At 42.8% G+C, this 26,826-nt stretch overlaps 1 protein-coding gene across 3 annotated transcripts in view; it reads left to right on the top strand.

The window, feature by feature from the left end:
* The window catches only part of LOC105016301 (diacylglycerol kinase beta), an 86,886-nt gene that overhangs the window by 48,151 nt on the left and 11,909 nt on the right, over window positions 1-26,826 (top strand). For all 3 annotated transcript variants that reach the window (XM_020055001.3, XM_013137935.4, XM_013137934.4), the window contains 6 exons: window positions 401-486; window positions 635-724; window positions 4,879-5,039; window positions 12,833-12,897; window positions 21,973-22,063; window positions 23,689-23,890. In XM_020055001.3, coding sequence (XP_019910560.1) covers window positions 401-486; window positions 635-724; window positions 4,879-5,039; window positions 12,833-12,897; window positions 21,973-22,063; window positions 23,689-23,890 — 695 coding nt within the window. The remainder of the gene's footprint in view (window positions 1-400; window positions 487-634; window positions 725-4,878; window positions 5,040-12,832; window positions 12,898-21,972; window positions 22,064-23,688; window positions 23,891-26,826) is intronic.

The following is a 26,826-nucleotide window of genomic DNA, read 5'->3' as shown; positions in this document are numbered from 1 at the left end:
TATTAAAGTTTCATGTTGACGTGCAACTGCTTTGGTAAATGGGATACAGACGCGCCCTGCGCCGTGTCTACAGTTTGCCCCCGCGGTCCCGGCTTGCTTGTGTCGAGCGCTACAGAAGGTCGGCGCAGTTCACCTCAGCGACCAGGAGGGAGAGCTGTCTGTCACGCTGGTGTCACCCACCGAGTCAGGGGTACACAAATACACACTGACACCGCCCGCGCACGCGCACACGCACTCACACACACGCTGGTGTGATCTTTGCAGCTGTTTCATAGGAACAGATAAAAGCCCCTGTCGACACCTTTGTCCCGGTCAGATGAAGGTCTCTTTGAAGGTTCCTGTGTCTCTGGTCAGGGATTAGTCACTTTAATTCATCATGTCCCTCTATTCTGTCCTGCAGGTTAAACTTTTTTCATGATGTCCCTGACTTCCGGGTTTTGGCGTGTGGAGGTGATGGAACGGTTGGATGGATCTTAGACTGTATTGGTGCGTTGGAACCTGCTGGATTTTACTGATGAAATCTCTATATTCGATTCATGTATTTTATTTCCTTCAGAAAATCTGTCATTGTAGTAATAGTACTGGTAGCAAACGCATCATTGTAATCATTTTGTAAATCAATTTGTGTCCGCAGACAAGGCCAACTTTCCCAGGGACCCACCGGTGGCCATTCTCCCGCTGGGCACAGGAAACGACCTAGCAAGATGCCTACGCTGGGGTGGAGGTGAGAAGCCCTGGGGGTTTTCATATTTTACGAAACCGGTGGGTAGTAAAACACAATAGTAAATTAAGATACATTTTCCTTTCGCTGATCCCCACAAAGAATAGGGCTATTTGTGGCAATAGGGGTAAAGTTTAGGCAAACTTTAAGGGTTTGTGTGGGTTTAGGGTTATGGTTAGAGTAAGGGATAGGGTTTTTTCAGATACGATTAGGGTTTTAGGGTTAGGGCTTAGTGTGTGTATGTGTGTGTGTTTTATATTTATATAGATCGCAACTTAATCCTAGACATTGAAAGCTCCCATCCAACTTTAGCTTCCTTTCTCCATTATCCTCAAAATGCTTCTGTTGTGTCCTCGTGGTTCTAAATCTGTTCCCATTGAGCTAATTGAAAAGTCCCCTATAATGCAAGGCATATGTTTTTTCATATAATTCCAGTTTGACATTGGCTTGTTCTGTTTTTGGGCCAATGATTATGACCCTGATTATGACAGACTGCTTGACCTTACCCTGGCTTGTGTAGAGTAGAGGCCAGCAGAGCACTTTAGCCAGCCAGCAGGCTTATGTTATGATGTTTGGAAACTAAACGGACAGTTAGTTCCCAGGGGCTTTTGAACCAAGCATCAGTTGAATACATTATCTTCTCTGAAATATCATTTAAAAATCAGCTAGCCACTTTCTGTGAAACCATTTAAGTTTCATGACCATGTAAGTACAGTAGTAGATAAAGTAGTTGCGAGTGACCTATTGAGTGTGGGTGATCTGTTTGTAGAAACATATTGCACATGCTTTTTTATTCCAAGCTTCGTAAAACAAACATCTAAATTGTGTTTAGTTTCACAGTTTTCTATTGATATCCTATTAAAGTGGAACTGACAGCATTTAACTACTTTGCAGATATGAGGCAAACAGCCAATAATATTAGGTAAAATAAACAGAATAAAAATCCAGTGTTATGGTGTGAAACCAGCTTTATATTAGGTTTTAAAAATAGATTATTTGTCTAAAACATACATGACATTGAAGGCATTGTTGGCAGAATAGATTAATGCAGCTAAACAAATTATTAATATAATTCCTGTTTCAAATTTGAATTGTCATATGCATAGGATACACAAGGAAACTACACAACAACATTCTTAATTGCAGGCTCCTATATGAAAATGCAAAACAACAACTTCAAAAATAAATGACAAGAAAGACAGGATATGCAATAACATTTCAGCTGCTGTTGGACTTAACTCTCTCTGATTTTGTGCTGGGAGAGCCATATGCACAAAATGTCTAACGATGCCACAAATGGCGCATGGAGAATTGTTCATATCCAGTGGTGCCTCTTAGTGGCAGAATTGAACAGTAGCTCATAACTTGGCTAGATTCATAACCCTGAGGATTTGTGCCATATGTAATCACAGTTTGTGATGCGGATCAACCATAGACTGTATATATAAGGGATCAACCGATATCATTGTGCGGCCAGTATAGCGCCCCCATGTGGCCAAACAAAATCTACTCACGTATGTCACAGCGTAATACACTTTTACGTATTAACATCAATTTATTGTGATTTATTGCCTATACATAGATTGTATGTGCAAATGTATGCCTACTTGAATGTTTATTGGTTAACGTATGTAGTCATAGAGGCCTGTTTATGCAATTATGATTTGAAGCATTTCACCAATGAATCATGGCAAACATATTGTCACCCAGTGGCAAACAAGTTCCTTGTGAGATGTGACATGGACCAATTTGCCTGTTTTTAAGACTTCAGGTCAAAAGGGGTGAGTTGCCTGAGCTTGTAAAGTTGGCCAGTTCATGGCTGGTTCAATGTGTGTGGCTGATCCGTTCTTCAATATGAAGTGGTGATTCTGGGCATTTAGACGTTACCCTGGTTTTCACAGGCATCGGAATGATGTGAAATAGAAAATGTCTGTTATGTTTGCCAGCCAGCTGGTTGGCACAAACTCTAATAAGTAAGGATGCCATCTGGACAGGTGGCCTGTGAATGTTTACTCTTTTTAGCGTCCCTCACATCAGCCTCAACGAGTGGGAGCACCTGATCATCTGGAGCTGGAAAATCTTTCCTTGTTGGCTCAGTGATGTCAGCCATGAAGCGAGCATAGAATGTGTTGCACTCATCTTACTTGTCTTTCATGTGTTGTCTGTCAGCTGGTAATTGGGGTGATTTATGGTAGTATTAAAGGCTGCACTAGGGTATTTCAGCAGAATCTGCATTCACCAGTATATTTATTTTGGTAGTCATATAAATAGAAGTGTTGCACATTGTTTGCAGCCATCTGGGATTATGCACTTTTTCAGTAGCATTTTTGGACACAATCTGATAGAATTACAGATGTGAATCTTAACACAACAAGAACAATGATCATAGGTCAGTAATACCATGGTTAAATGATGGGTTGTATAATCTAATGTCATTTATTATAGTTATTAACATCCTAGATATGAAGACAGAGGATGTCATGTTACTGGACAGGTGGACAGGCTACTTCTGTTTTCTCCCATATCATTTTCCAGTGGCTTCAACTACATACGCATCGATCAAACGTTAATCAAATGCCTGTCAAGTTAATAAGAAACCAGGAGATTTTAGACATATAAAAATATGTCTGCCACTGTCAGGAGGCTGAAACTGGGTCATCACTGGATCTTCCAGCATGACATTGATCAAAAGCATTCCTCCAGATCCACACAAAATTGGCACACTGACCACAGATTCAGACGTTTGCAGTGGTGGAGTGAGCTAGTTTGATGGACTTTTAAGGATCTGGAGATTTTCTGTTTGGATGAATGGAGTCAGATCCTTGGCTGTGTGTTCTCGCACTTCTTCAGACATTATAGAAGAAGACTTGGTGCTGTTATCTTGGCAAGGGAGGGGTGCACAAGTATTGTATGCAGTAACACAATAATTGTGACATGTTTTTCAGAATATTTATTTCTTGATTAAGACCATTCATTTTTTTCTTTGAACAATTTTACCAAAATGAATGTTTAGATGTTTCTCATATTTTGAGTGTAAGATAAAGCTAATTAATACCAATTACATTACATGACACTTTTTAACAAAGGGTGTCAGTAATCATGGGAGACACTAAACTTGCTTTAGCACACGTGAAAGAGCATGTTTCTTTAATCTATAGGCCCCAGTTTTTCAAAGGTAATCTGGGTACACCTGTGAAGTTGGCTAATTGGCTTCTTACGTTACATCAGCATTGCTTTCTCCCTCTGTAGTTTGTATATGAGCTCCAGCTTTTGGAAAGCACATGATCCGGGTTCCCATTTGCACACATTGCAAAATCCAAGAACAAGTCACGTATAGGAAATATTACAAGTACTTTGTGAACCAAGTTTCGTAGCAATCGAGGAGCATGTGTGATCACACACGAAGCCTGGCTCTCAGGACATGCTGTATGATGGGTCCTCATTAGATGCTCACACCCCCATGACAACACCATGACACCCCCATGACAACACCATGACACCCCCGACACCCCCACGGCAGCCCGTCATATAACACTAACACCCTAGCCCACCTGTCAGCAGTGCTGATCACAATCATCATTCGAATCTCTCCTGGAACACGCCGTTCTATCGTGTGGCAGTGTAAAGAATGCTCTGTTGCGTACAACATTACTGACCACCAACGCTTATCTTTGAGAGGCCCAGAGGTTGGGAGAGCTATTTTGTATTTCCTCTTTTGTTTCTTTCTTTATTTCTTCCCTCCTTTTTTCTTTCAATAATTTCTTCCTTCATTACTTCCTGTCTTTCTTTCCCTTTGGGGTATGAGACCATGCTGAGTCCACATGACATGTTCATTGTGTGTATCCATACTCGGTCATTAAGCTGTTTTGTCGGTCCAGGGTTTCTCAGACTTTTGGAGACAGTCAGGAGCGAAGTGCAGTAGGTCTTTTCAGATGTACTGTCCTGTCACCACTCAATCTAAGCTTCATTCTACAAACTGGTGGCACTCTGAACTCCTGTCAAAATGCCTAAACAAAGCACATTGCAACTTGATGAATACTAGCTTTCATTTCATTTATTAAAGTCTGTCTGAGAGCCCAGGCCTGAGACTGTGGGTGATTTATTGTTCGCTATGTCCCACGTCTCATCGCTGCGCGCTTCTCTCACCTGTCCTGTAGGTTACGAGGGAGGCAGTCTGCTGAAGTTCCTTCGGGACATAGAACACAGCACAGAGATGTTCCTGGACCGATGGAACATTGACATCGTACCTGTGGACAAGGAAGAGAAGGGAGACCCAGTCCCCAACAGCATCGTTAACAACTACTTCTCTATCGGAGTGGTGAGAGAACACACTGAATACACCTCTACACACACGCGCACACACACACACACACGCACATGCAAACACACACACTGACTCACTCACTCACACTCAAGCGTTCAGATTAAACAGGAATTATATTTTTGGCCATGCAGAACCATTGTTCACCCTCAAATAGAAAATACGTCAAACGCTCGCCCACAATCCTACCTGCCTCTTCATGTTCTGTTCAAAACCGTTGGACACAGGTCCAGCTCCGTGCCACTGCATGGGATTGCCTGTCCCTGCAGTAGTGAAACAATTAGCAGAATCACTGTGGTTTCTAAGCCTCTCAGGCAGGTTAATTACTGTGTTTCCCCTTTTAATGGAAAGGAACCAGCATCGCCATGGTCCCTGTTGCTTAGCAACTGTTTATCTCTTTCCTCACGATCGCAGTGTTGAAACCACCATGGCTCACCTCACACATATTGGACTGGAGAGATCAAAGGGATGAGGTCAAAAGGACCTTATCTCAGTTGTCTTGTTGCCTCAAATTTCAGATACCAAAAGCAAATGTTCCTAAAACAATAAGGTGTCTTCAGCTTGGCAGTTTGACAACCCCTTTTATAAGCAAACAATGCCTTTTATGGTCTTTCCTCTCTTTATTTTCCTTAAGCCACCCAAGGATCACTGCAGGGAAGCCTAAAAATACAAACAGGCAGGAGTAGACAGTGGGACTTAGCCAAAGTGTGAGTGGTACATAATATGTCTGGACCAATCACAGGTAGGATGAGGACCAGGAAGGAAGGGGTTTAACTTGGCAGGTTCTACTGTGATGTTATGCAACCAAGCCTCCCACTGGTACTAGGCCTGCCATGTATTCAGCAGGGTTCAGCCAAACACACTCCAGCATCCGGTTACCACTGCTTTATGGGCACACCCCAGCCTGCTGGTTTCAGATCTGTCTGTGCCGTTTTGCCAAACAACAGTGAAAGCAGTTGACCAGGATGTCATAATCTTCCGCGTTTTACCGAATACATGGAATGACAAAATGTTCAAATATAATGATAATGTTAATAACAAATGACCAACCCTCTGACTTTTCTGTCATGATAATGGTCCTTGTATAATTGTATAATGTTTGTGTCAAATGGGCTAGAGGGTGTAGATTTGGAGGTGAACAGAGGCAACTGTTCTGTCTGTGGGATTCAGATTTAGGGCAGATGAGTAAATACTGAATATGCAAGGATGCACCACATTATTGTTTTAGCCACTGTCTTGTATTAAACAAAGCTGTAGATAATGTCTAAAAAATGGCCTGGGTTATGTTTAAAACTTATTGATTACATAACAGTGTTGTAGGTTCAAGTAAGAATTTTCCAAATTATGTGTTTCTCAGAGAAACATTGACCCCTTTGAAAGATTCTGTGTGTATGTAATCCGCTACGACCAATGCCATTCCCATGTTGTAGATGGCGCTTTTGGTCTGCTTTAGCCTAGTCCTAACCCACTGCTCTGCTCCAATGCGGGATGGCATGGCCCTGTAACAGGGCAACAGATCGCACCCCCATGTCTCCAGAAGCTAGGGACAGATGGCAGTATATCTAAACAGTGAGCAGCAATGACACCTGAGCAAACTAACGCTGGCACTGTGACTCATGCCATGTGATGATGTAATCATTAGCGACCCAGAATCGGGTTTAGTATCCATATCCATATTTGGGCAGCTCTTCCTGCAATCACAGTCACAGACCTTCCTTTCCCGAGGCAAAGACTGGGTTGCCATGGCATTGGCGCTCTTGCGGCCAATTTTCAAATCTCCACTGTCATCTGTTTCTTGTTGCAGTGAGTTAACTGTTTGTGACATGTTACTAGTAGTTAGTGTCACATAATGCTTTAGGCTAGAGATAAGAATGTGTGTTGGGTTTTTTCTATTGGTTTCTTGTCTGTGATTATTTGGTATAGCTTTTAGGCCAGGGACGTCCACAGGGGGTGGGGGGCGGGAACGTTGTCCCAGGCCCAGGCCTGGGGGGCCCATTTGGCATACTCAAATAAAATGACTTATTAGTCAGTTGATGTTAGTATTCAGTACTATCAAGAAAGATACACAGTTATTAAATAGAAGAATCGCATTGATGATTTGATTTATGTTTTTTCTATTTGATGTTTGTTTTCTATACAGCATTGTGATCCAACCTTTTTCTGTAAAAATGGTTTCTTCTACCAACAGCCAATCAGAATGATTGCCTAACACCAGCACCAACGCAACTTTGAATAATAAGAAATGTTTTCAAAGTTAACCTACATAAACCTGTCTAGCTACTGTAGCTATCTGGCCAAAACCATAGGCGGAGTTTGACATTCGGGCCAGGGGGGGCAAAAAACAAACAAAATAACTCATTTTTACTAAAGCAGTATATGAAAGCAGATGTATTACCTACCACCATTTAGTTGTTTTGTGTTATTTAAAATACTGTTGGAAAATGAAATCTGCATCTCCATAAAGTTGGTCAGCAGCAGGAAGCATGAAGTGCTCTAAAACTTCCTGGTAGACAGCTGCGTTGACCTTGGACCTCAGAAAACACAGTGGACCAACACCAGCAGATGACATGGCACCCCTAACCATCACTGACTGTGGAAACTTTACACTGGACTTCAAGCAACGTGGATTCTGTGCTTCTCCTCTCTTCCTCCAGACTCTGGGACCTTGATTTCCAAAGGAAATGCAAAATGTACTTTCATCAGAGAACATAACTTTGGACCACTCAGCAGCAGTCCAGTCCTTTTTGTCTTTAGCCCAGGCGAGACGCTTCTGACGCTGTGTCTTGTTCAAGAGTGGCTTGACACAAGGAATTTGAAAGCTGAAACCCATGTCTTGCATACGTCTGTACGTGGTGGTTCTTGAAGCACTGACTCCAGCTGCAGTCCACTCTTTGTGAATCTCCCCCACATTTTTGAATGGGTTTTGTTTCACAATCCTCTCCAGGGTGCGGTTATCCCTATTGCTTGTACACTTTTTTCTACCACATCTTTTCCTTCTCTTCGCCTCTCTATTAATGTGCTTGGACACAGAGCTCTGTGAACAGCCAGCCTCTTTAGCTATGACCTTTCGTGTCTTGCCCTCCTTGTGCAAGGTGTCAATGGTTGTCTTTTGGACAGCTGTCAAGTCAGCAGTCTTCCCCATGATTGTGTTGCCTACAGAACTAGACTGATAGACCATTTAAAGGCCTTTGCAGGTGTTTTGAGTTAATTAGTTGATTAGAGTGTGGCACCAGGTGTCTTCAATATTGAACCTTTTCACAATATTCAAATTTTCTGAGATACTGAATTTGGGGTTTTCATTAGTTGTCAGTTATAATCATCAAAACTAAAAGAAATAAACACGTGAAATATATCAGTCTGTGTGGAATGAATGTGTACATTATACAAGTTTCACTTTTTGAATGGAATTACTGAAATAAACTTTTTGATGATATTCTAATTATATGACCAGCACCTGTATGTCAACTCTGGTCAGAGCAGAGTAATCTCTCAGATAAATGGCATATATATGTCAACTCTGGTCACTAACTCTTCTGGATACTAAGACGCTGACTGAAGCCAGATTAGAGGAAACCAACACTTTAGAAAGACGGCTCCATGTCAGCCATGTTGGATCTATTTCACCATACTGAGACTACCTTAACATTTACCCTCAGTCAGCACGGCAAACACACTGATCGAGTTGGAGAGGGGTCTACATGTACGCACGTGGCTTGGGTTTCAACCCTCAACCCCCAAGACTTCCCTATCTATCATGCATTTACAGCAGATATCACATCCCTGAATCCTGAGTGATCCTGAGTCCAAGCCCTCACCCTGGAAAGAATCTGTTTGAGGAATTAGCCAAGGGGAAATTACACCATGTCATTGGCCACCTCTCTCTTCCCCTATCCCCTATCTTCACCTCAGTCCCTTCACCGAGGAATGCCATCTCTCCAGGGGCAAGAGAACGATGAAACCTGATTATTTTTCCTGCCATCAACATCGGCTCTCCAAGCCTGGCTCTATGCCTAGCTATGAGAAGCGGAGCGTGCCTCGCTTTAGCACCTTCGTCGTGTGACGCCTTCCGGCGATGCATTAGCTATAGCTACATACCCCCTGCCATGGACCGTGGATTTCATCCCCTGTAGCCTGTCCTGTGTGTACCATCGACAGGGTGCATAGGGCTTGCTCAGGGGACAGCCAGGCCAGGGTGGAGGGAAGTGTAGAGTGGGTGGCGGGGGGGGGGGGGGACCGGGGGTCTGGCAACACACCGAAGGTCAGGGGAAGTATCAGTAACAGGAAGTGAACGGCTGCCAGGTTCAGACCAGGTTACAGCAGTAATGAATGGCTGCGTTGAGCGACACCTGGCTCACTGTGTCTTAAAGATAGCGAGGGAAACAGCGCCACGTGTCCCTCCGTCTGCCAGGACACACACAGACACCCAGATGAAGCACTGCAAACATTCTACACAAACATACGACGCCTTTAACAGACGAACACACGTACACCCAAACAGCCTTTCGACAAATGAATTCGGTGGGGAAGCGGAACGCGTCGCTGCCATAAACACACACACACACACACACACTGCGCGCTTACCGTCACAGGTCCCCGGAGAGCCGCGTTAGCACCTGCTACCTACAGCTATGATGACAGGCACACAGATGGACTCTGAACAGGCACAGCAACTCACAAGCGTAGGCTCTCTATGACCCTGTATGGGCATGCAGATGGAGAGCTCCGGTTCCATTTCAACATATCCTCATTTAATAAACTTAAAAGCCATCTCATTGGTGATTCGTCACTGAAAACATAGTCTTGGCCTGCAGGTTAATCTATGTCCGGGAAAGTGAACAGAGGAAACCTATGGGAGACTGAATGTGACATTTATTTTCCAGGGAGTGATTTGTTTGTCATCGCCCTCCTCCACCGCCACAGCCCCTCCTCCTAATGTCAAACAACCTTTGTCACGCCGCGGGGGACGCTAAATGTCACGTATTGACAGTGATAGCGTTTTTGTAAATATGAGAGCCTGCTGGACGGCACTGGCGTTAGGAGAGTTGGACACAATGCAGTCACGCAGTGCTTTCGGAAGGTGTTCTGAGACTGTGAAAGTGTGAGTCCCATCCTAGCCCTGACCTAGATACAGGACATGCAGTTCTTTAATGTAACAAATGTCATTTCCACCAGTCTCTCGCCCTTTTCCATCCATGACACACAACACAGAGGTTCATACCAAACACACCAACCACTATCTTCTTTCCACTAGTCTTTGTCATGTGACGCATGGTTTCCATCCATACCTCCAGTATTACCTGTACCCGCATGTTCACATTAAATGCATCCCGTATTCACAGCCATTGAACCAGGCCAGGCAGGTAGTGGCGTAGTTATTTTGGGACCAAATATTTTATGATGTTGTGGGACTTAATATGTTTGGTTTGATGTAGGCAGGGCCCTAGAGATAGACAGGCTCCTGTAAAAAGTAAGAGACGTTGACCAAGTGAGGATTGCATGGAAAGAAGAAAGTGAGGACGAGAAACTGCTGGTCATTTTTTTTTTGCCGTGGTCAAATATCTGTGATCAAATGTCCTCTCAAAGCATGTAGTCCATTTGCAGTGTATGCTCTGCCATCACCAGTCAAGCAACCAATCACATCGGCCTCAAGAACAAGATTCATGATGAAAAACATTAACCTGCAATGTGATTGTAGTGTTGAGCTGCCTGCCAGTCAGTTTTCTACTGCCTGACTGTCGGTCTGCCTCCAATCTAAAAATAGAAGCAGATCTGTTACAATGACAGGTCTGATTTGTCAATTATTCTCTCCTTCTCTCTGGCTTTCTCTCTGTCTCTTTCTTTTTTTCTCTTCGGCTTTCTCTTTCGCTCTCTAGCTCTCTTTTATTCTCGTGCTTTCTCCCTCATGTTTCCTCTGGCAGTCTTTCATTCTCTCCCTTGCTCTTTTTCTCCCTTCATCGTCTCTCGCTATTTTGACATTGTGTCTTTGCTTTAATCATTCTTTGTGTTAGCAGAATGTGCTCTAGTTACAATTTCAGAAATGTCATCAAGTCAACATTGGGAACTGGTGACATGGACTATTTCCATTGTTAAAGGATAACTTCATCTTTTTTCAACTTGATGTCAAACCGTTCTTCTCCGTGAATTAAGTCTATTGGCCAAGAGAAACTATAGTCTATAGTTCAGTTTTCTTTAACGTCATAACTTCTTAAGCCCGTCATAACTTCTAAGAATGTTAACATTTCCACTAAAGAGAAGTGATTTCTACGAAGATTAGAAATGATTTCTAGACTTGCAGAATGAGGAGAGGCCAGGATCGGAGACAGGAGGGGGGACAGTCATGAGCAGCCAACAGACGCCCAAACAGGAACCCCAGTTCACAGAGGGAGTGGTAAAAGCCCTCTAATTTTGTCATTAACTGGCAACAGTGAATGCAGCGGTGTACAGAAATGCCTCCGAAATTAAATAAGCACGTAATACCATGGTACTGAGAAATACATTGAAAAGCACTTATGTATATGAAGAAACAAAAAATAAATCCATCAAATATCCATCAAATCTATTTCATATATCTGAGACTTTTATTACATCCCAAAGTCTGATTGTTACTTGTCTACCTTCAGATGGCTCTTCCAAAGCTTGTGTGCTTGTGATTGTTTGGTCCAGTCTGTTTTGTGAGAAGACAACTGTGAAAGATATCAGTGTCACACGTTGAATTGTAATGTTGTCTTCTATAGATACTCTATATGTGAATGGCTAGCTTACCCCGGCCAATTCAGGAGGGCCTGAAAGGCAAGCAGAAACAAAAGAGGACAATGTGGCGCACAGATATTTAATAGAACATAATGTCAAGGTAAACAGTTTGAAATAGCTAATACAAACTTCAGCTAACTTCAGCAATAACAGCTAGCATAAAAATTATGAACAAAATATGGGAAAAATGTAATCTGAAAATGAATCAACTCCATATCTGATTTGATCTTACAGTACCTAAAGGTGATTTTGTGAAACAAAAAAGTCCCATCATTACTTCTATTGATTATAAGCAATTTTTCTACAACTTTCTCCTTTAAGAACTATTTTGCCCTGCTGACCATTTCAAAGGTACTTTGTCCATTTATTTTATAGTCACTGATTATAATGTGAAAATCCTCAGAGCCTAGTCGCTGTTCTCATAACCACCATTATGACAATGGGTCTCTTCTCTCTTAAGGACATGACATCCATGGGTCTGTTAACAGTTTCCTCCATACTTGTCCCCTCTTTGCCTATCCATTACTGGAAAGACTCTGGTCTCCTTCTGATAAAATTACTTATTTATCCAGTGGGAGGCTTTCTATCCCAGTTGTCATCTCCTGCTCTTTGCTATGTTAATCGCACAAGAATGATCCGAGTGAGATCACCCTGCCCTCGGGCCATGGTCAGAGCAGAGAGCAGCTCTGGAAAACCGAGACACATAGCCCATGGTCGTAAGTGGGCTCACTCCTAGTGTTGGAGCCATTCAAATGATTTTGTACACCCCTGTCCCTGGGGTTCATACAGGCCTGGGGTCAAACAACAAGGGTAGTCAGGGCAGTTGATTAAGGACTATACAACCCAATCAAAAGTCAAGAACAGGGTAGGTCCGGGATTACATCAAATACAATCACATAAGATCTCTCTATGGTCAAATAGGCCTAAAATCACATTAGTATCGCATTGGCCTAGTATCAAAAAAGGCCTAGGATCATATAAGTGAAAAGGAATGGCCCACTCGGAACCTAGCTAATGCTTCTCTATGTCTCCCCCTATAGGACGCCTCCATCGCTCACCGCTTCCACTTGATGAGAGAAAAGCACCCAGAGAAATTCAATAGCAGGTGAGAGATTGATATGGATTTTGTTTCACTAAACCTGTATTGGTGCATTGATGTCCCAGAGTTGACTCGCGCTGCTCATTTGGACATAGTGAATCGTCACGCATCACAGCCTCTGAACTTCCATCAGTGACCACCAGAACCAGAGTGCCCCTCTCTGTGGCCTGAAAGCCTATGACATGATGGATGATCAATGGTCAGGACAAACCTGCCTGCTTTGTAACGTCAATACACTGAGATAACAAATCTTCTGTCTGTGACGGAAACTAACTGATTTCAGGGATCCATGCGACCAATGTCCAGTGTCTATGTTAACTGGCTGGCAGGCCCTGGGTAAAGAGACATGAGTTATGTACCATCATTTATTGTCCTGCTTGAGTCATGTTACATGTGTTCTGAAGAAACGGCTGTGACATTTTGCACAAGGTACAATCATTCATGCAAGTAGGTGTTCACACCAAAAGCACTGAACTGGAATCCAAACTATTCTACTTACCACTTCATTGTTGATGGTGTATACACACATTCCATTATGCATACAAAATTTATTCAATTAATGTGTTGAATCAAATGAATTAAATGAAGCATTAAGAACATTAGAACCAGCCCTGGCCTTACTTTCCTTGCATACATTATTTTTTATTATTATTATTGAAACATAATAGAAATGTAATCAAAGGATTCTTTCTCCCTGGAGACAGACAGTGTGACTAAAAGCAGCCTGTCAATGTTATTTTACACAATGGAAACCTGCTTCACATGGTAAAGAGAGGGAAAGAGAGAAGGAGAATGCGAGAGAGAAATAAAAAGCCCTTAATTATATAAGGGTTTGATGATAAGTAAAATGTCTCTCCCTGACTGACTGATTTATTGACTGACTAATTCACTGACTGAGGGATTGTCTTACTGACTTATTATTTTACTGGCTAGCTGACTGATTGTCTTGTTGACTGATTGGCTGTCTGAATGATTGTCTTTCTGACTGACTGATTATTTTACTGGCTGGCTGACTGATTGTCTTGATGACTGACTGGCTGTCTGGAAGATTGTCTTTCTGACTGACTGATTATTTTACTGGCTGGCTGGCTGACTGATTGTCTTGATGACTGACTGGCTGTCTGAATGATTGTCTTTCTGACTGATCAACTGTCTAATTGTTTTACTGATTGACTGACTTACTGACTGACCAATCGATTGACTAAGCTATATTTAAGAAGAGGAACCAACAAGACCATTTCAGAATACCCAACTCTTATTACATCCTGTTGTGTTTTCAAATTGCAGCAATTGAGAAAAAAAAGGAACATAATTTTTAAGATAAGCTTAGTGATGTTATGTCATGATGTCATGCAGCTCCTGTACTCTATACTAAATACCTGGTAAAAAACGGTTTCCCCTCCCCCACAGACAATCCAGGTAGTCTTTAATGGCGCATGGTAACTTCTTTGATGTTCGTCCCTTTTATTTCCAGCTGACTCTTGGCTTTATACCCCTGATGCCTCCTCTGTCCACTGATGCCTTCTATTGAGATGCACAGTAAATAGCACACATAACATAGCCCAAAGCATCATGGGCTTTTGAGAATGCAGTAGGAAGAGTAAGGCTGTCTGTCAGTCAACAGTCTGTCTTCTCTGAGGGTAGTCACCCCTGAGGCCTCTATGTGTGTGTGTGTGTGTCCTTTCACCTGCCATAGTGTGCGCGAGCGTATGCGCGTGTGTGCGTGCGCTTGTGTGTGTGGTGACTGGTTCAGGAAAAGTGAGTGGAAAGCTCAAATTCCTAATGTATGGCTGCTTCTGCCGCTACTGCCATTGAGTCTTGTTAGACAGCATCTCCAAGGCTCTCTGTAGGGTGCTTAATAAAAGGTGGAAGCAAAAGTGTGTGCATGTGCGTGTGTGTGCCCGTGCATGTGCGTGTGTGTGTGTGTGTGTGTGTGTGTGTGCGCGCCCCTGCCAGTGTTTGGTGGTAGGTGGGACATGTAAACTAGGCCAATGACTGGGGAGGGTTCTTATTGTTCTAGTGTTCAGTGAAGTATGTGTCAGTGGGGAGTCTGGGACTATGACTGATGAGTCTTATCTCCCTGGAGCAGCTCTTCCTGTTTTATATTTGATACACACATACACGCTCAGTACTGCATACACGGCGCTTCTGTTGTTGTTTATCGGGATTGTTAATTAGCAATATGTGGACTAGTCTACATGTGGAGGTTTGGATGATGGAGGGGGAATAGAGCTTGTTTGCAGTTTGGATCTTAATAATTCATTCTCCTGACTCAAGCCTTAGACCCAGATTTCCGTTCTCCATTCATCTCCAGACTCATGGCCGAACGATAGTTGAAAAAGACAGACAGCGATATTACAATACACTTTACTTATCCTTAGTTAGTCAAGATATTGTCTTTAAAACTGTAGTTGACTACCAAAGGTTTATCACCTGGACCCAGATCTGTTTGTACTTTGTCTCACCACTACGGTAGCTAACAAGTTAAGACCAAGAGCGAGAGATTAGGAGAATAAAAACAGATATGGGCGTTGAGGAGACACATTTAATTTTTTACAAAAAGTACAGTTCTAATTTTGATTTCAAAATAAATCTATTTCTACATGGGGAGTTTTGTTAATCAGATTTGTCTCTGATTATTGCTACAACTATGGTATATCTGTTGACAACTCCTCCCAAATGTCACCAGACCAAATAGAGGGAAGGCAATTGCCACCATGCCTTCTATCTCAATGGTTATCATTTACATTTAACCTTTTAGGCATTCAGCAGATGCACTTATCCAGAACAACTTACAAATGATCTCAATTGTTGTTTTGTCATTGAAAACATCTTAAAAGGACATATACGCTGTTTTGGCCGTCCCAAATAACACTTTGTTTTCTTCATACTGCACAATCAAAAATGGCGTAGGGTGCCATTTTGGATACATCCTCATTCAGAAGGTATTGTACTGAAGATCAGCACTGTGATGCTGTTGACTCTGTGGCTGTTTGGCTGGTGTCCCGGACGCAGAGATAATACTGTAGAACTGCTGCTCAATGATGTTTTACGACAGGGTTGTAACACATCAACCTTAGTGTCAAAGCAGTGCTCTATAAACAGCCTTTGGTTTGAAATGAATCACTGGCTTTTTTGATTTGTGTCTTATCTTGATATATACCTGCATCCTTCAATTAATAAAAAAGGGGAGTTACTCTGTATCTGGTGATGATCAGAGACTTAGCACTTTGGTGTCCTATTACTGTGAAAGCCAGATAGACAGAGGGGACTAGGGAGACAATGGCACTCAACGAGTGACCTTTGACCTGGCTGAATTCAGAGAGTGAGTGGCCTAATGGCTTATATGTCATGTGTCCCTCTTTGCTAAGTGCTTTGTTGTTCAACCGGTCACACACACACACACACACACACACAAACACACGCACACACACGCGGGTGCTCACACACACACACACACACACACACACACACACTAAACCTTCTGACTCCCCCTGCTGTCGTCCAAGTAGGGGGACGGGCAATGTGTGAGGATTGACACCTCAGCCAAGGGGGACAGCCTGCAACAGCATGTATGAACCTCAATAGAACCAGTAGCCAGACCTCAAGGAGCCTTGCTGCTAATGACCACAGAAACACAACACAATGCTATGGGTGGGAGTGTGTGTGTGTGTGTGTGTGTGTGTGTGTGCTTGGCCCCATCGGGGATGGGTGGAGGGAAACTTAGATTAGGAAGTGTCAGATTGCCCTGTGAGAAAATATATTCTCTGGGTGCTTTTGTTGGTTTGATTACAATGACAATGTAAGATCTTGGTTAAGTCCGATGGACAATCAGTTTCCCAGCGGTTTCCCAGAGGTCACAATAGAAAAGCAGGGCAGCTAGGTTGCATGTAGCCAAACAAAAGACAGTGTTACCTTTGACACAATGTTATATTATATTTTCACCCTTCAATTCAGCCGTCGCAAAAAGAGAAGGGGGGACAGGTATTTTGACAGGAGATGAGTGACACCCGCCCGCGAATGAGAATGAAACACTCCTGGCCGGGATGGGGCTACTCCTCGTTCCTCCGATCATCCCTTCACAGTCAACCTGTGGAAGACCAGATTGGCAGGCCATACCAAGAGACTGACCTGGATCTGTGCCGCGGCGCAAGCTGCTGTCAATACGCATTATGCTCCAGCTAATCGGGGCATCGGTTCGTCGTTCTCCCATTGATTAATCAAGAACCATCGATGTCATCTGCCGTGCGCGATGAGCTGAACGAGAGTGTGTGTGTGTCTCCCGTCATAGTGTCACAGCTCTGTGTGTTTTTAGTTTATGCTCGTGTTTGCCTGTGTGTTTTCCGGGTCCAGATTCGCCCAGAGAACTGGGTTTGATTATGGACCATTTGAACCTGTGATTTAATGCTGTTGGCTGTTGTGTTCTTGTGGTGTGGAGGGTAAATATACCCACAGCCCTCTCTGTTTCCAGACACAAGCCCACACCTCCTCTGACACGCTCTGACGTCTCCTCTGTGGTATTCATATTCTGTGTTTCATTTTAGGACTCTGAGATCCTACACCTTGTGCCTTGATAGCTACTGTTGCAATGTCATATCTCTTACTGTGTGTGTGTGTGTGATAGTTGATTCAGTGTATATGCTTTGTCTAGTCCCAGATCTGGATAGGTTCAGTGGTTCATCTCCTCCCCCATGCTGAAAGCTGACCCTGCTGACACTGACCTAACCCGTCTATGTAGTGTTTGTCTAAGGCCAGAAGTCAGGTCAGAGGTTATCAAAACGTGGACGGGTAGGTGTGGCCAGGCCTAGATGTTCAGGAACAAGCAGAAATATGTCAGAAGGGGTAGCTGTGAATGGTTGTTAATGACTTCCTTGCGTTATAAACAAATCCCCTCTCATCCAATTAGGATAGTTGTTGAAAATCAATTTCAAATAAATCTGATCCTGAACTAGAAGGATAGGAATTCAGTAAGCTGCTTTATCCAGGCCTAGCAGGTCTTCAGGTTGATAGAAACTAGTCATATTATTGGATTAACTACTGGGATTAGTATTAACCAGAATACCCACTATTCATTGCAGGGATTTTGCTGTTGCAGTTAATGCTGTAGTTTAGCAAGATTGTTCAAACAACCATTTAGGGCTACAATCTTTAAGATTGAATGTTATAAATGTTGTGTTATATACTTTCCATTATAACATAAATTAATGCAATTTAGTGCAACCAAGATGTGTCCATACTGTCCTGCCCCATTCACCAGCACTCATTCACAGAGCCCCCTCCCTCATCTACCCTCATCCCCACTCATCACCCGTTTCCAAACCAAACCCCCCCCCCCCACGCACATCTTATCACCGGCTCCTCCCCCTTCCGCCTGCCCTGCCCTCTCCGCTCCCCCATCCCGTCCTAGCGGCCCGAGTCACCGTCCTGCCATACGTACCCATCCTCCGTCCCTCAGTCGGGCAGGCCCCGTATCTCAGCCGGGATCAGCTGGATGAAGGCAGACGTTGCCGCCCATGCAGGGCCAAGTGAGCTTTGACTGATCTGTGCTGGAGATACAGAGAGGGGAGAGAGGAATGGGGGGGGGGGGGTGCGCAGCATGGAGGTCAGCAGGTCATTGCTCTCACAGGGGATTAGAAGAGATGGTTATCACAGGGCCATGGGGAGGGGATGGAGGGGAGAGACGCGGGAGGGTGTGGGAGGATGAATGAGCGGGCGTGGTGTTTCTGCCTAGTTCCGACCTTCCAGAGAAGTAGGATGGTGTAGCGCTGTTGGTTTCCTTCATAAAAGGGATGTCCTCTTGTAGCACAGCCCATGACAAGGATCTGCGCTCCCTTAAACATTAGATGTGCAACGAAATTCCTTGAAAGGTCCTGCTCGATGTAGTATTCAGTGAAGTATCATTGATTATTTCACTTGAAGATGAAAAAATATATCTTGCTGCGTTCTGCCAGTAGGCTTTGCTTGAGAAGACAAGAAATGAAAAGAAACAATCTAAACAATCAATTAACTGTTCAAAGAATCAAGCAACATGGTATTTTCATTAGAATCCACCCCAGAAGGTTTTATGTTTAGAAGTAACGTCAGTTACAATGAATTCCTGACAATGCTAGAACCTGTTAGCATTTTTTTAATGATTTGAGTGGATGGCCCTATATTTAATCAACATATACATCTTTTATAATATATTGCCAGTAATATTATTTCTCATAGAGATTTGGGAACATAAAAAAGACTATCCAACTTGCTATGTTTTTAGCCACAAAAAACAAGCTAATTCTCCTAGCAATGAAAGGTGAGTCCACCATACTTTTTCCATTGCTATCCCCAGGATGGTTATCAGATTACCAATCTATGCACATTAGGTTTTTAAAGATCTTTATTATTCTAGGCCATTTTCTGAACTTGAAACCAGTGTTTTAACAACATTGTTTTTGTCTTTTCACTCAACCTGAATTCTAGGTTTCTTTCTATCTCCTTTTCCCATCCTTCCTTCCATGCATATAAAATCTCCTCCCCTCTATAATGAAATATGAATACATCCGCTAACATTGCTTGTCTCTGTAATGTGTTTTGGCTAGCCTTCAATCAGCAAGACTGATCGGTCTTTGCTTCCTTTGAACCTGTGAACCCATCCCCCTCCATTACTAGAGCTCAACCAAGTTAAACTGGAACTCTTAAAGCATTTGAATGAAAACCTTTTTTTTTGGTATATTAAAACTGCATCTGAGTACCAATGGCTGTGACCCTAGACCAAAAGTAGCCTTTATTCTGTGCTTTTTCTGGAGGTTTTTTTCCGGTTTAAACTAGGCTCAGCAAGATAAAAGTATTGCTTGTGGAGGCACCTTTCCTCCCTCTTTCTACCCCATCGCAACCCTCTGTCCACAGGAGACAGAGAGGAAAAAAACTGTTACAGCGCTTCTCAAGTGGAAGCTAGCTAATGAGGTTAGGCAGTTTGGCTCATTGTGATTCCAAACCGTGCCTAATTGTGATCTCAAATATGCTTCTAATCCTGTAATGGACAGAGCAGAGGTTTCTAGTGAACTGTGAGTTGAGTGTGTGGAAGAATAAACATTGAACAAGCTCTTAAAGTAACAGTGGACAATTGTAGTGCATGTATTGAGGTAGCAGACATGTTGCTTTGACTTATATTTACAACTGGACTCTGCAGGGGTTTGTATAACTGGTATCTAGCTGCTGTAGAAAACAGTTTCCCTAAATATTAGATTGGCAGAGACACAATGTTTTTTTTTTGGGAGGGGCTATTCACACAATACGGAAATACACTATAGTCTAGTCTAGAGAGTCCTCCTCTATGTTACAGTAACATGCTACCCTTTATGTCCACATGGCAACAGAGCTTGTTTAGCCAATAACCATGTTATCAGTATAAGCAGCACACCCTATTTTGGGTCATGTCTTTTGAAAACACTGTCAAATTGTCATGATTGCTTGCAACCAGCAGATTCAGAAGAATAAGACACACACAAAGGATTTTTGACCAGACTGACTTTACTTATGTGGGAGGCCTAAGTGTCGACCTTTCAGATAACATGTGCTCAAGAACGAAAGGAGAACTTCCCCTGATGGGAAAAAGCTGGGTCGGAACGGTTTTTGATGCAGCTGCTCCTCTTTGTCAATATCGGCTAACAAGAAAGAATATATGATGTAGGCTAAATCAAGTGTCATCAAGTGTTTATCAAATATCATGCTGCTATATTGTTAATAACTGCAATAAAACGAGGTAGCTACTCAGCTAATCACAACTCTTAAGCCATGGATGTATGGATTCTGGCGGATCTATAGGCACGACTAATGGACTTGTTTCAGGCACATTCTGTATTTGAGAATGTGCCTGAGCCAAGTCCCTCCAGGGAGCAGTGTGCTTTCCGCGGCCCGGGCTTGTTCAGGTGATGGTGAACAGTGGGGGGTATTGTTAAAGGCTGTCCAGTGAATAGCTGAAGGGTGCTTACGTGAGCAGGTGAGGTCAAGGAGGTGACTGAACACTTCAGGCAAAGACGGGGATAAACATATTGGTTAAACAATAGGGACCCAGTGAGTGTGGGTGCCTGTCCTCCTTTTCTCTGTCTGCCCGCCCTGCACACGCGCACACGTGCACGCCCTCTCAATCGTTCTCACACCAGCAGTCGGGGTACCCTTGGGGGATTGAATTTCTCTTCACAGCCAATGATGCTCCTCACACCTGCCTATCGTCTGTCTGTCTGTTGTTGGCACTTTGCGTAGGGCAACAGGGAGTGGAATGTAAGCTACCATGATTGAAACCCGGGCCAGGGCTCAGTGGGACAGGAGTCCAAGTCTTTGCAGAACCACTTAAACATGCAGTGGTTCCCCTGGGGACTAGGATGTTGTAATCTGATCGGAGAATGTAGGAAATAAAAATGATTCAATCTAGTTAAATATAATTGCTGGTAAGTCAATTTTCATGTTTTGTTTACCTCAGTTGAGCGTCGCTGTCTCTCTTTCAGTCTATGTCTGTATCTTTCTCTACTGACAATTTGTTGAATGATGGAGAAGACTGACATTAAATAGAGAAGACCTAGTTTGCATAGTCCTGGCTAACCCAATAAATGCGACCATAACATTAATAAATAGACCGTCTAATGGAATTCATGTCTAATTGTAGTTAGTCTTGATGGCAAGGGCAGCGTTTGCATCGCCGAGCAGAAAAATATTAACTCCTATTGTCTGATGCTAACACCCCCACGCAATCAGAACCCTTTTGTGTGTACACATTCCGTTCTACTGTCTGCTGCAGCCATACTGCCCAATCGCAAGATTGATTAGCTATTGCAATGGAGATCTTTCCATGGATGAGAAATAAATCACTCTATGGAGTTTTATGCCCAGCATGGGTTTCCTGAAGTTTGGGGTGTTTATCACCTTTGTAAATTACAGAAATATTTATAAATCTGTATTACAAAAATACTGGAGACTTCCTTTGTGTTGACATATTCTGCCAAAGCATCACTGAATAATGGAAGTACAAGAAGCGTCAACCTAGTGCAACCTCACCAGGGACACTCTCTCTCTTCCTGTTTCTGCTTTTTCCTGTTTGGTTCACAGAATGAAGAACAAGCTGTGGTACTTTGAGTTTGGCACCACTGAGACCATCTCTGCCACGTGCAAGAAACTCAACGAATGTATTGAAGTTGAGGTGAGTTTCCAGTGTTCTTGTTTACATGTCTGTTCCATTCATGTTGGCTTGCACCTTTTATATAGCCATTGCTGAGAGGTGGGAGGGGTCCTAATTACTATTAAGTAAATTGCCAAGAACACTAAAATAATAAATCTTAAACATTAACTGTAAATTGTCCTGAATAATATTGGCATTTCTCAGTGAGCAGTATTTATGAGGTTTGGCGAAGTATTTATGAGGTTTGGCACAAAAAGACAGTTATTGGAACTTCATGTTTAAAATGAAATTGATGCTGCTATCCAGTGCACATTCAAAGTTGTTTTTGGTAGCTAGCTGCATGTGTAAAAAGAGTATATTTTATAAAGATAGCTAACTACAGATCTCAATAGCTTCTTAACCTAGTCCAAGGAAGTTAATTCCAACAGCTATTATTTGTAAAGAAGCAAATCACAAATCAATAAAATGTACTTACTTATTTGTCACCTTGGTCCTGATAAATCTCTTGTGGCCCAAATGTGATTGGTAAATACATTCTTCAATCCGTACTTGGATTTAAGGAAAACTGTGACTACACAAATTGACCATCTTTATATTTTGGAGGCTTTGTGAAATAGAAGAAAACAAGAAATGTGTCTTTCACATTTCATTCACCCTTCAATACACATTCTGACAAAACAGAGTGTGTGGTTGACCGCGGAATGCCCATTCCTATCCTCCTTCTGGCCAATGTGTGAAACAAACCTCACTGCCCTAGAATTCCCTCAAACATGATACAAACCAATTAAGTGTTCCCATGGTGAAACGCTCCTTTAAACCAAACTTTAACCCGCACATTTTTCGGCTTGTAATCTGCAGGTTCTTTTGTCTTGAGTCAAGGGGTTCATGCTCCCACACACTCTATTTTAACATGTTAATTTTGCACAAACAGACTTCTACATCTTAGCATGTTATATTTGAGTGTGTGTATGAGTCATAATATATGTATTCCTGACAGATGGGTAGTCAAACCTCTGTCATAAATGTTTCTTTGCCCTGACAGCACTTGTGGGTTGTAGAACATTTCCAACATATTTTGCTTTCAACGAGGGTGGTCTCTGAATCTTGTGAATGTTTTTTTCTTCTTCTGTTTTTACATTGCTTATTTAAGTATGTTGAATGAGGATTTTTTTCAAACATTTGGAAAACAGCATCCTTGGATGACAATGTCAAAGTAACCAAGTTATTTTGATATGACCATTTAGCTGGGACAAAATACCCAACAGTATTATTATTATTATTATTTTTAAGTAGGGAATAGGAATCTATTCTTTAGGTCAAATACCTGTGTGAAGTTGGCCCCCCACCCAATGCAAAACGTTGGCAAAATAGTCTCCATCTCAATAGTCTCCATCATTTGTACTCTGTTTGTGCTGCTTACATTTCTTTTGATATTAAATAATATTTTATAGGTCATTCTGAGGTCAGCCCCCCAAAATACTTGCTTGGGTACAACAAAATGAGGAAAAGTAACATGAAACCTCCCTGCTCTAGAATTTAACCTAGCGACCTTTCAGTTACTGGTCGGACGCTCGGACTGCTTCCTGCCGTACATGCTTTTGAGAATCTCTCTCCCCGTGCATCACCCCCTCCCCTTCCCTCCTCAGTGTGATGGCATCATCTTGGACCTCAGCAGCACGTCTTTGGAAGGCATCGCCGTCCTTAACATACCCAGCATGCACGGCGGCTCCAACCTGTGGGGCGAGACCAAGAAGCGCCGGAACTACAACCGCATGAGCAAGAAGGTGCCGGACCGGATCTGTGCCAGTACCATTACAGATTTAAAGGAGCTCAAATTCTGTGTTCAGGGTGAGTCAATTCAGCTGTCCCACACCCCAATCTCACCCCACTCCACCCCCACTCCCACTCCCACCCTACCCCCCCACACCCACACCCCTCCCCCCCTATTCCCATTAGGATCTGGTGTAATGTGGTTCTGTGGGTGTCAAAGGATCCATTGTGTCGGACTGGTCTGCCGTTTCTTGAGCACATAAGGCTGCATGTTGTGTGCCAAGCGCTATGTCATTTCCACACTTAGGGAAGTTTTGAATTCCCTCTTCCCTCAGCTCTCTAGCCCAGGCTTGCCATATGGTACCAGTTAGTTTGCCCTTTCCGTGGAAGCTTGTTGGTAAGAGAAGACTGTTAGGGATCATTTACTAAACAGTCCTAGCGCTACGATTTAGCGTCACCCGCCAGAAGGATATCGGTGTGTCACTTGGGTGACATTTTGGCCAACAGTGGGTCATGGCCATTCCATGTCAGCCCCAGAGGGGACACGCACGCACGCGGTGGGGATGTGTTGTGCTTGCAGGACTGGCACCCGCTGGTTTGTGAAGAGCAGCCTTGGTGAAAAACAGAGCTTTTTCTCTGTTGAGGATAGTAGACAGACATCAAGTCCTCATGATGATGATGTTGATGATGATTATCACGATCACTATGTGGACGGTGCGGTCAAAGGGCGGATTTGTTGTCCTCCTGTTAAATCACTTCCTGTCAGTGACTCTTTCCTTCTGTTTTTATCCATTCTCTCTGTTTCCCTCTTCTTCAACTACCCCGCCACTGTGCTTCTCGATCCTGATTGAACTCGTTTGAATCCTGTTTCCATGGAGACCCTCCAGATCCACTGAACTAGAGAAAGAGAGTATCCGAGAGAGGGGAACCTAGAGAAAGAAAGGAGTGGTTGAGAGAGAAAGAGAAAGCTAGCTAACAAGAGAGACTGTAAGCAAATGGATGAGAGAAAGAAAGAAGGAAAGAAAGAAAGGGAAGCAAGGAAGAGAGGGGAAAAAGAGAGAAGGCAGGAGTTAGAAGGTTCCTGCCAGCTGTGTGACTCATCAGTAATCTTAAACTGCCCTCCCAGCAGCCTTCACTGGGCACTGTGCTCACTGCCTTGGAGACGGTTGAGCCTCAAACCACTGCCATTCAGCATTACAATACTGTAACATACTATATAGTACTGTACAGTCACCCTCCCGGTCCGGCCCTCACCTGACCATCTCACCACCCATTAACACCCTCCCTGCCTGCCCCCGAGGCCCCTTCCCTGGTCCAGCAGCTCAAAATTGAGTCCAAAGATTGCATAACAAAAGGACATTCTGTCTGAATGCTACCAGTAGTAGTTATAGCCTGACAACATAGAGGAGGCTTCTATCTAAACTGTCTTTCACACACACACACAGTCTTGTGCTAACACATACGCATAACAGATTAATAAGTGACAACCCTGTCCCCTCCATAATATTTTTGTTTAGTGAACTGAGAAGTAACATTGTTCTTCTTAAGTGATCTGCGGTGTAACATTTCATTTTTCTTTAGTGAACAGTGGTGTAACATGTTGTTGTTCTTTAGTGAACAGTGGTGTAACATGTTGTTGTTCTTTAGTGAACAGTGGTGTAACATGTTGTTGTTCTTTAGTGAACAGTGGTGTAACATGTTGTTGTTCTTTAGTGAACAGTGGTGTAACATGTTGTTGTTCTTTAGTGAACAGTGGTGTAACATGTTGTTGTTCTGTAGTGAACAGTGGTGTAACATGTTGTTGTTCTTTAGTTAACAGTGGTGTAACATGTTGTTGTTCTTTAGTGAACAGTGGTGTAACATGTTGTTGTTCTTTAGTGAACTGTGGTGTAACATATCTTTTTGTTCTTTAGGGAAGTGTGATATAACATTGTTGTTCTTTTGTGAACTGTGGTGTAACATATTGTTTTTCTTTGTTTTTCTTTCTTTGTGGTGTTACATATCATTGTATTATTATTTTCTTTTAGTTATTATTTAGTAAACTTTCGTGTTTACTCAAAAGTAGTTGTTTGAAGTACTATGTTTAACTTAGTACTTTAAACAACTAAAAATAATAATATTTTACCCTTTAATTCTCGGCGTAGTGGCTTGTAAATATACTCAAAATGTTTGAATTACTTGAAATGTTATTCTGTTCATTGTCTTATCATTTGTGTTGTGTCATCTGTATTTCTTCCTTCACAACACTGCAGATGTGGTCTCTCAATGGCTCTTTACAGTAAACAGCAGTATGGCATCCCTTGTCAGGTCTCTGAAACATCAATATCATCAAATGTCAAACAATGTTGGTTTGCTTCAGGCAAACTGATTAACAATGTTTTAAGCTGTCAGGTCAAGACTTTCCTTTAAAGATTCTGCCATGCTCAGTGTCCACCGGCACTCTGTGTGTGTGTGTGTGTGTCTGTGTGTGTGTGTGTGTGTGTGTGTGTGTGTGTGTGGTATTCTGACTGGACTATAAACGTGGGTAAAATGTGTCCCCAAAATGTGGTTGAATCAGAATTTTTTTCAAGAAGGATTATTTGGCTTAATTGTTAGTTTTAAGGGTTAGGGTTAGAATTAGGGTTAGGCATTAGGGCTGGGTTAAGTGTAAATGTTAGGTCATTGTTAAGGCTAGGGTTAGGGTTAGGCATTAGGGCTGGGTTAAGTGTAAATGTTAGGTCATTGTTAAGGCTAGGTTTAGGGTTAGGCATTAGGGCTGGGTTAAGTGTAAATGTTAGGTCATTGATAAGGCTAGGGTTAGGGTTAGGCATTAGGGCTGGGTTAAGTGTAAATGTTAGGTCATTGTTAAGGCTAGGGTTAGGCATTAGGGCTGGGTTAAGTGTAAATGTTAGGTCATTGTTAAGGCTAGGGTTAGGGTTAGGCATTAGGGCTGGGTTAAGTGTAAATGTTAGGTCATTGTTAAGGCTAGGGTTAGGGTTAGGCATTAGGGCTGGGTTAAGTGTAAATGTTAGGTC

Source organism: Esox lucius, chromosome 16 (genome assembly GCF_011004845.1).
Source record: "Esox lucius isolate fEsoLuc1 chromosome 16, fEsoLuc1.pri, whole genome shotgun sequence".
Classification (NCBI taxonomy): domain Eukaryota; kingdom Metazoa; phylum Chordata; class Actinopteri; order Esociformes; family Esocidae; genus Esox; species Esox lucius.
This window is presented reverse-complemented; position numbering and strand designations above follow the sequence as displayed.